Raw genomic sequence first — 11,407 nt, forward strand, 5'->3', positions numbered from 1 at the left:
CAAAAGAATTAAAAATTAAACATACAAGCAAACAGCACTTAATTATTTAATTATTCTAGTTCCAAAATCCAGTTTTCCACGTCCAATCGCTTTCGAGAGAATACAAACAAGAACAGAATAAAGGGCGAAGGAAATTGAGGGGAGGACTAATTGGGCCCATAACCTTAAACGATGTATTCAAAGTTTGAATAATATTATTCTCACTTCAATGCAATTAATGTTAACAAGGATTATAAGTAAAAATTACAAAAAAAAAAAAAAAAAAAAAATGAAAAAGGCATAAGAGAGCCTACTATATATAATGCTTCTTAGAAAATTCCTTTCAAGTCAAGTAGATAGTTATCAGAGAACATGATGGTATCCTCCATTTCCAATATTTCCAATTTCATATCCGGTGTTGCTGCAGTAGCGGTAGCAGCAGCAGTAGTATTAACCCATTGTGCTTCCCTTGTTGTGGGCTCTGTTGAATATTCTCCTAAGCAAGAAGCAAAGGCTTTGCTTGAATCTGGATGGTGGAGTCATGAATATCTCAACTCCACTACCACAACTCCTTGCAAGTTGCCTGGTATTACTTGCAATCCTGCTGGAAGCATTACACATGTTTCTCTACAAGGGTATCCTCCTCTATATGGACGCAAACTTGGGAGATTTCTTAATGGCTCTTCGTTTCCGAATTTAGTCCACTTGGATCTTGCTAAAGCTAGACTCATTGGGAGCATCCCGCCAGAGATCAGCACTCTTTCGAAGCTCACCCACCTCAACCTCTCTCATAATTATCTTTCAGGTGAGTTACCTCTTTCATTAAGAAACCTCTCCCAATTGGTGATGCTTGACATTTCTTTTAACAGTATCAGTGGTTCCATTCTGCCAGAATTAGGGAATTTAAACACACTTGTTCAATTAAACTTGAGCGATAACCGATTAACTGGTGCGATACCTTCTACTATATGTGATTTAACCAACTTACAATACTTGAGCCTCAGTCGGAACCAGCTAAGTGGTTCATTGCCTTCCCGAATAGGGAATTTGAAGAACCTGACAAGTTTGAAACTCAGTTCGAACAACCTCATGGGTACCATTACTCCATCTTTAGGTAGTCTTAAGAGTATACAGTACATTGACTTGTCATCCAACCACTTCAACGGAAGCATACCGATTGAGATATGTTCCCTTTCTACACTTCTTTCTTTGGACCTCAGTAACAACTCACTTGTTGGCGAAATACCGTCTCGATTTGCCGACCTAGAAGACTTGACCACCTTAAACCTTGCCTTTAACAATTTCAACTGTTGCATCCCCTGTTCTTTTATGTATCACCGGACAACACTTCATGCAGATACTTATTTATATGATTACGTCCGATGTTCCAAAATCTGGTCTGGCGGCATCGTCAAAGACGGGCTGATTATTGTTTGCATCTCTTTTATTCTTGCATCATCATTTCTCGTGCTTATTATATGGGCAGTGTTCTACAAATGTGGGTGCAAAAATAAAAAGATCAAATCACTTGACGAGACAACTGCAACAAAGAATGGAGATATATTTTCAGTATGGAATTATGATGGGAATTTAGCATACAAAGACATCATCCAAGCAACGGAGGATTTCGATATAAGGTATTGCATTGGCACAGGTGGTTATGGAAGTGTTTACAGAGCACAGTTGCCTAATGGCAAAGTGGTTGCTTTGAAAAAACTGCACACTTCAGAGGCCGAAGAGCCTGCTTTGAGAATGAGTTTCGAGACCGAGGTGAAAACATTGACAGAATTGAAGCACCGAAACATTGTGAGACTATATGGATTTTGTTTGCATAAAAGGTGTATGTTTTTAATTTATCAATACATGGAAAGAGGGAGCTTGTTCTGTGTCCTGAACAATGATGTGGAGGCTATGGAATTAGATTGGAAGAAAAGGGTGAACATTATCAAAGGCATAGTGAATGCATTGTGTTATTTGCACAATGATTGCACTCCACCAATTGTACATCGTGACGTAACCACCAACAATGTCCTACTCAACTCAGAACTAGAAGCTGTTGTAGCTGATTTTGGCACTGCAAAACTCCTCGATCCTAATTCCACCACTCAAACCACCATACTGGCCGGTACTTATGGTTATATTGCTCCAGGTAAAGCTTTACACTCTTCCTATATAGTTTTCTCTCTGATATTCAATATTAAATTGTCACATTTCAGGGCAGGCAAAAAAAGGCTATTTATATCATCAATATTATTGATAAATGCGCATAATAAATGGAACACACTTCATGGTCAAACTAATTATTTTTAAAGAGAACTTCAAATTTTCTTTCAATGTTATATATTGAACTCTCTTTCACATAATTTTTTTTTGTATTACAAAACAATTAATAAATTAATATTTAAGTTGTTTTGTGTTCTTGTGAATTGTAGAGCTTGCCTACACCATAGCTGTAACTGTAAAATGCGATGTTTATAGCTTTGGAGTGGTGACACTTGAAACGCTGATGGGAAAGCATCCAAAGGAAATTTTGTCATCATTATCATCATCTTCAACACAAAATCTAAAGCTAATTGAAATATTAGACCAACGTTTAGCACCCCCGAGAAGTCGGTTGGCTGTACATAACGTTGCTCTTGTTGCCTCAATTGCATTTGCATGCTTAAATGCTGACCCAAAGCTTCGACCAACAATGGATAGTGTTTCCAAACAAATTGTTGAGCGCAGGACACCACTAGCAGATCATTGTTTCCATGAAATTACGATAGGACACCTCATGAACCCATAGATGGCTAAAATTTATTGAGGAGTCAGAAATCAGTTCAGTTCAGCTTTGTTACTTTGCATTTTGTGTTGTCCTCCCTGAAAATTTTCGTTTGTGTTAAAATGCATGAATTTTGACTATCCTTTAGTTTTCAACATGTTACTATTGAAGGGTTTATGCTATGCTATTTGAAATGGTAAACATTATTTATATTTGTTATGTAAACATTATTTATATTTATTATGTAATTGTCTTGGAATGGTGAAACTCCTAACCAAAAGAGCAAACTTTTCGGATCCTACTAGTAATTGTATACTGCGATCTAGTATTTTTGTATATGTAAAGCCACAAAAGTCCTATCCAAGCTATAGGCAAAGTTCTCTGAAAATTGGAGACATAGGTTGCTACTCCTTTAGAAATTGGAAATCCAAAACAATGATAGAAAACAGAATAAGGACCTAAAGTTGTTTCTCGGATGAGACCGAGAAACAAAAGATGTCATTTAGCGAGATGAACTTACTAGACTGACGTCAACCAGCTAAGCCTTAACAGAACATGTGACATTCAAACAAGTACGAAAATGGCAAGGTTTGGAAATCACAAGAAAATTAAATGCTTTAAACTTCTAACTGCCAAACTTATACATATATAAAAAGCGATCTTTAAATAGCTGTGCATAAAAACGATTTCCCATTTTGATATTTCTCATTTCTGATCCTCCCTTTTATTTAATTCTTACATACTGCTGTCCAAGAAAGGAAATGGCCTTTTCTCCTCCCAAAAAACAATCTCATACAAATCCTTGTTGGAACTAAACAAAGAAGATAGTGGAAAGGGATACCTGACAAAATAGATTGGTACCAAAGCAAGTCTTCTGCCCTTAGGAGAGGGGGGGTGGAATCTCTTTTCCAACCTTCATGGCGTTTGAAAACCTTTGAAAATTGTACCATTAGATCCCAAAAGAAGAATTCCCTCCCATTGGGATACTTAAAAAGTCTCATATACAGGTCATACAAATCCTTGTTGAAACTAAACAAAGAAGATAGTGGAAAGGGATACCTGACAAAATAGATTGGTACCAAAGCAAGTCTTCTGCCCTTAGGGGGGGGTGGTGGAATCTCTTTTCCAACCTTCATGGCGTTTGAAAACCTTTGAAAATTGTACCATTAGATACCAAAAGAAGAATTCCCTCCCATTGGGATACTTAAAAAGTCTCATATACAGGTCATTCCTATACAACACACCCCTCCCAAGAAGCTATGATTTGAAAATCATTAATAGAGCAGTTTCAGGTTTCAACTCTGGATGCTATACTTTTTGACATGTTAATTTTTACTCCATAAGACACACTAAGAATCTGCAGCAAACCAAATTATTTTCTTCTCCCAAAAATGAAAGCAGTGTATCATCAATAAACTGTAAATAGGACACTTCTAATTTTATATTTTCCCATAATAAAACCTTCAATGGACTTTCAATGTGATTGATTATGTTCCTTGAACATAATTTTCATCGATGGTTAATAGAATATAAGTATCTTAAAAGACCATGTTTGAGGGTGAGTGGATATTGAAGTGTCTAGTGAACCCACCATTTTTATTTATGTTTTTCTATATTTTCGAAGACTAGTTACTCTATCTGAGATAACAGTCTTTGCTATGCACAAGAAGAAGAAGAAGGTTGCATGAAACTGTTGCAAAGCTGTTAAAATTGTGCACTGAACTAGTATATCAGCTCTAAATCACTGATTATGATGCATGAAAAATTTACATTTCAAGAAAAGGGGAAATCAAAAGAAGCAGATATAATAAATGTCAAACACTACAATAAAACAAGTTGTTCATAAGAATTTCTACACCACAAAGTGTCAATCGAATCCTTCAATAGAAGAATGCTACTTATTCCCTTCACATTATCAGGACTGGGATAAAATGGTAAAGATGCACTCAACAAAAGACTTACGCAACTCATTTATACCTTAACTACTTTCATCAAGCTACCATGATTTGTTTATTAAGGATAAATAAAGGAATATACTATGACATGCAAAAGAAAAGAAAGGGAAAAAATATAAAGAGGAATTTAGTATAAGCCAAAACTCGTGAGTACTATTACGCCAGCTAATTCTAATAGCAACTAATAGGTGTCGGTTGTTTGTGCAAAGGTAGTTTAGATAGGCAATTTCATTACTTGTGCAAAATTCTGTGATTAGGTATCTAACAAAGTCATTCAAGAGTAAGTAGAAACAGTGACAACAACATTTAATAACTGGAATGTTCTTTTAATGCATCATGACAGAAAAGTCTAACACTGTATTTGTCTTTTACATTTGAACTGTAAGGGTAATATTGCGTTAAATATTTCAAGAAACAGAATCGGTTGTTTCACCTGTTTTTATGAAGAATTGAATGGATATATAAGATGTTTATGGGAAAGGAGAAGAGTAGAACCACAGAAATTATGTCGAGTAAACACATAATTTGCCAGATTACAAGTGAATTTATTGGTTCCCTTAGAGAAAAGAAGCTTGTGAAACGTACATCCATTCTCTCTATTATTGAAAAACCACTGAGACAACATTCCAAAAGACAGAGTATACCCTAAGCAGAATTATTTTGCTTGATAGGAGATTTGAATAATTTAGGATTTTTTTTTTTTCAGGATTTAAAATGGTTTGGGCTTGATAGAGTTTTTTAAGTTGTACTAGTTTTCTTATTTTTTAGGAATTTTTTTTCAAGCTAGTTTATTGTTCATTGTATGGCAGAAAGCAGGCATGAGGGATCATTGTTGCGAGAGAATATGAACTCGTGTTGGTGGCAGACGAAGTTGAAGGGCAATTTGGTTTGTTTTCAAAAATGATATGTCAATTCTAATCATGAAGACTGCATATTACTACAAATGAAAACTTAAAAGGACAAGCAGAGTTGATATTATCCTAAGAAATTGGCACCATCAAAATGCGTTTTTCTTTTTCCCCCTTGAAAAAATTTCACGTATATTGGTGAAGTTCATGTACATTAACGTTGCTTGTTGGCAAATCAAGCACCGAAGAACTGTTTTAGCCAACTCTTTTTCTTCGTCCAATATGTTTTTCATTTTCTTTGGCATGCCATTTTTTATTGGTTTAGTGCAAATGAAACGGCAAGCGAAGACTAAAGTCATCAGTAGATGTTTTAAGTTTTGACGCAAGAAAACAGTAAGGTAAACGCTGCCGACTTGACTTGGGGATTGGGAGGGACTATGATTTTGGTTATAATTCATATCAATAACTGATTGGTATTTACAATTTTTCTTTTTTTCTCTTCCCATAGTCACTCTGGTCTTCGCTTGCTGCTTCCTAGTTCTTTCGTTCGAACCAAAGTGAAAAAGAAACGCATGCAAAATAAAATGAAATACATATTCCTTTTTTTGCTCTGAATAATATATGACATACTCGCAGTCCGTCCCAAGTCAACACGTCAGCATTTACATTGTTTTTCTTGCGTCAAATCTCAGATGCCTTTCGATTAGTGTTAATTTATTGCAATGATATATCTCTATAATCTATAAACCTAAAGAGTAGGGGTAAAAAAAACAAAACATAAACATCAAATGAAACACAATTTAAAATTATATTCATTTTTAATTTTTGTTTTTAGTTTTTTCTGTTTTATATTTGTAGTTAATTGATATATATTATAAATTCTTAATGGTTATTAATTAACATTAACGAACAATTGAAATAAGCCGACTATACACAATTTAGTAAAAAAAATAAAAAATACAAAATAAAATTAAACACACAAACAAAAAGCACTTAATTGTTTAATTATTCTAGTTCCAAAATCCAGTATCCTGTGTACACAACGGTCTTCCTCCAATGGCTGTTGAGAGAATACAAACAAGACAAGAATGACTTAGATATCCTTTTATATTTTAAACAAACAAAGAACAAAAATCTACTTTTTAGAAAAAGAAAACAAAGTACATGAAGTAATTGTTTTTACAAGAATACACAAAAATATAAAAAAACAAAACTTGCCGTGGAGAAGCCAAAGGAAGTTTCATCTCAGCACCCAAAAATAAATACAAAGAAAAAACAAAAAAAAAAAAAAACTTTATCTCATCTTAGCACTCTCCGAGGTAATTGTTTTAATATTTTTGTTTATTTGTTGTCGTGGACCAGTGTGGGTTTGTTTTTGTGTGGATTTTTTGCCTTGCCGTGACCCGTGTGGATTTGTTTTTGTGTTTATTTGTTGCCTTGCCATGGATCCGTGTGGGTCTTTTTTTTCTTTTTGTGTTTATTTGTTGCCTTACCGTTAAATACTTACAAATTTAGTACAATGTGAGACATTGAAACTTGTGATTTGTGTTTAGAACCGGTTAAAAATGTGGAATTTTTAGGATAGATGATATTGGGTATTAGTAGGAAATGAAGAGAGGAAAAAAAGGGACCGGTTTGGCCTTGAACGGTGGTCGGAGGTGGGAGAAACAACCGGGTTAAGAATCGGATCGGGACCGGTTTAGGCGGGTTCAAGTCAACCCGGACAAAGGTTGAAGATGGATCGAACGACATGTCGTATGGGATGAACAACACCCAGACGACACGTCGTTTTTAATTTTTTTAAAATTTTTTTAAATTTTTTTTTTTTTTTTGGGTTCCATTGACATCCCTGAGCATGGAAAATAAATAAAGGATGAAGGCAGGGAAATCAATGAATTTGATGAAGAATAATGTTAGTTTGTAATAATGTTAGTTTGTAATAAAAAAACATAATATATGTATACATATATATATATATATATATATATATTTGTTACAACTTAGGGATATAAGGATTCTTACCCTGATCGAAGTTTAAATCCTAAACTAAAGGTGTCATCTCACTAGTGCATGATACTCAAACTCTGTCTAGAAAACTGGTTTTGTGGGTTGAAAAGAAGAATTTTTTTTAAAAACATACTTGACCATTACGAAACTAATTATATTTCTTTTTGGATTTGTATACAGATAAATCCTTGACCCTAAACTAATTATACAGATAAAATAAATATAAAGTGAATGATTTGTATATCATGTATAGGTGTCGGTAGGTCTGAGCTTTTATAACCAAATCAGGTTAAACACAAGCAGTATGGGGAAGTGATGTAGCTACATTAGTTGACATACTCATATAGAAGTGGTGGACATGTTGCAGTCCAGCTTAACCTATGTTCAGATTATAGTTTGCAACTTTCTGTGCACATTTTTTAGACATATATTGTCTGTTAAGAAATAATTAAATATAACATGAATATGATATGTATATATACAGTCTAAGGGCTGCTTTTGATTGGCTTATAACAATCTGTCTGTTGCGTAGCTTATATTTAGTCTTCCACCTCTATACGTCACTTTCTTGTTTTTCTATTTTGGGTGAATTGACTACTTCCTCTCCAGTCATTTCAATATTTCACTTTATCTGCTTCTGCATGTAGCATCATAATTGGCCACAATTGTGGGTTGCTCCATTAAAACCCCACTTTAGACTATAGCTGCATTAGAAATCTTAGTTGCTTTTCAGACCTTCTTTTTTCTTTTAAGTTTTTTCTTCTTCCTTTTTGCTAGGGTAATTTATTACTAAATATCAGTATTTGGAGATAAGAGAAAAATACTTTATGATTAATTAGAATTGAAGTTGAGAATTCCAAAGTTAGTACTTTTTAAATGTTAGTACTTTCTAAAGGTATAGATATATACAGTCCATCTATGGTGCGGACGGTCCTCATGCGGACCACAATATTGGTGACGATTTTTCATAGTATTGATGATGATTTTCTAAGAAACCGTCGCTAATACTACAAAAAATCGTTACTAATACTGCGGTTCTCATACGGACCGTCCTCACCATAGAATTTATATATATATATATATATATAGAGAGAGAGAGAAGATCGGTGCATAAAACTTTAGGTACATGGTTAGCTAGAAGCAAACACGCAAACACTTTATCCCCAAAAAAGAAAAAAAAAATCAAAGAAGAAGAAGAAGATAGAAAGATTTAGAAGTAAACACATTGCTATATAGTAAATGTTCAGTAAATGTTTAGTAGATGGCATACACAATATCCTTAGGAAGAGAGCGTATGAAATTGAGGATTGCAGATATTTATATATGTATACATAGTTGACAATGTGGTTAAAGGTAGATAAAAATTTATTAATGTTGTTAATGTACATTTAGGTTGTACTTTATAATGGCACCAAAGAGGAACTTGCGACGTCAACCGAAGAAGGGAGGTAAGAAGGTGGAAAGTAAGAGATGCGATGGTAGCACAGCAGCACCCGACTCTAAGAGTTGACGAACTACTAGGATTGAAATCCAAAGCTGAGACGGAAAGTGCCACACTTCGAGGGCACGTTCCACTTTCCTCTCCCCAATCTGATATGGTAAGTTTTATATTCATTTATGTTATTTTGTGCGGTAAATGATAAGACATCTGTCAGTATTTATTCATGAATGTGAAAACTCAAGAAAAACTTCACCCGATGACCATCGGTAATTGCCGATAGGCCATCGGGATTTTTTTTAGTTCATTGTAGGTTGATTACCAATGGTTACATCAATAATTACCACTTGTGCAAAAATGTGAACCCATATGTCTTAGGATTTAGTTGGAAATTATTATTATGAAGTTAGGGTGGAAAAATAGGGTATGATTAAATCGTTGACATCAGTTCCATTTATGTAATTCATTTTACAGCCCATCGATGCTCCAAAGGAACGAATCTTTCAGGATGCCGATATATTTAAAGTTAGGGCACATTCATTTGGGAATCCAATAGAAGCGAACAAAGTAATTACAAGTGTCCTCACAAGTGCGCAGCTGGAAAAGTATAGACAAACATGTTTTGGACACTTACTTGACATGAAGAAACTTACTTGACATGAAGAACCTCCAGTTCTCTGATCAGGTAGTGCATCACCTGCTTTGCAGACGAGTTGTGTCCAACAATCCAGAAGTACTGGAGTTTAACTTCAGCAGATCTGGAGTGCATTTTACGAAGTGGGAATTCGCACTCATTAGTGGCTTAAAGTTTTGTAGGTACCCTTCCATGTATGATATGCAAATTTCCAAAGGAAAGGAGCTGCTCACGAGGTTGCTAGATGACAGGACTGACTTGAAACCGCCCGAACTGGAACGAATATTCAAGGGTACACTTTTTGTGGATGATTGGGATGCTGTAAGAATTGCGTTACTATATTTCTTAGTTCATGGTGTACTCGGAATGGATCCGAGGGTTCAAATAAATAGAAAATTCATTGATTTGGTTGCTGATATCGCGGTATTTAATTCCTACCCTTGGGGCATTCTGAGCTACAGGGAGACGATCAACTCATTCCATAATGCATTCCAGCACAGAGGACGTGCAGTAAAGAATAAATCATAGTATTATGACCTAAAAGGTTTTCCATTGGTGTTTCAGGTACGGTAATATACTTAATACATATAGTGTTTACTTAAAAATTATATTTAATAACCTATAATTTATATTTTGTAGTTGTGGGGGTTTGAAGCAATCCCTGATTTTGGTAACCAATTTGGCAAGCGGCGGGAAACTATTTGTCCGAGGATCTTTGGATGGCATGCTACAAGTCAACCGAACCATTTTACTGTCCATAATTGGTTCACCTCAAATAGAAATATAAGGCAAATATTTTTTAGACTACATGGTACGACTACATTTAAGTTAAATTACCAAAGTCGGTTTCCAAATTTACTTTTTTTTTCCTTTCTTCATTTCATGTAGTATGTTGTGCACTGGAGGTTAGATGCTACCAATGAGGAGAAGACTATAGATTACTGGCGAACAATAGCAGTGAACATACATGAAGTTCGCTATACGGAACCACCACTTGTAGCACCAATAGCCACCGTTGGCACTAAAGATGCGTCCAAAGCTGAGGAGCATTCTAGTGGCCCTCCAGATGCTAATTTTAGGGTATGCAATTGTTACTTGCATGCAAATTTGTATTTCATATGTTGTACTAATATATGTTGACTTATGTTTTGGATATTGATATTGATTAACTTGCTTGTTTGGAGGCAAAATTTGATGAATTAAATAAAGAGATGGCATCGTTAAGGAAGATGCTTAGTTCTGTTATTGACGAACAAAAGCATCAGGTATCATTTAGACAACTTAGTATACTTTAGTGTTTCAGCGTTATTAAATTATATATTGTAATTCAGCAATTATTTGTTGTTAGGGTTTGGGAACTGCAAAATAACCATTGTGTTTTGCAGGCCGAACATTATATGCACAGCCATTCATCGTCATCTTCGGTGTGACCATCATCCCCTGTGAATTTGATGCACCATAGACGGTTCCAATGGTAGGAAGGAGGATGATGATTGTACTGCACCGTTTGAGCCTATCGTACCTGGAAGACCCTATGTGGTGGATTCTTGGGCTTTGGTGCCATATCGGCCTTTGCATTTGGGGTGGGATATCAGTGCTTCAGCTGACAGTCCACATCATGACCAATCAGTTGAGATTGAGGTGGAAGATTGGACGCATAACGTTGGTGATACAAGCCGATTCGGTAGAGTTTACCACCAGTCACATCACATCATCTCTCCTTACACCGGCCCATGTAAAAAAAAGGTCAAATTTAATCTTAATCGACATATTGATGCATTG

The 11,407-nt window shown here is 35.2% G+C and overlaps 1 protein-coding gene across 1 annotated transcript; it reads left to right on the plus strand.

Annotated features, from left to right (window-relative positions):
- Positions 1 to 267: 267 nt before the first annotated feature.
- On the plus strand, positions 268 to 2,986 carry LOC125423040 (MDIS1-interacting receptor like kinase 2-like). The gene is made up of 3 exons (XM_060817072.1): positions 268 to 784; positions 1,466 to 2,128; positions 2,412 to 2,986. Exons 1-3 carry the CDS (start codon positions 352 to 354, stop codon positions 2,765 to 2,767), a joined length of 1,452 nt encoding a protein of 483 aa, XP_060673055.1. The 5' UTR covers positions 268 to 351; the 3' UTR covers positions 2,768 to 2,986.
- Positions 2,987 to 11,407: the final 8,421 nt, after the last annotated feature.

Source organism: Ziziphus jujuba, chromosome 5, assembly GCF_031755915.1.
Source record: "Ziziphus jujuba cultivar Dongzao chromosome 5, ASM3175591v1".
Taxonomy (NCBI): Eukaryota; Viridiplantae; Streptophyta; class Magnoliopsida; order Rosales; family Rhamnaceae; genus Ziziphus; species Ziziphus jujuba.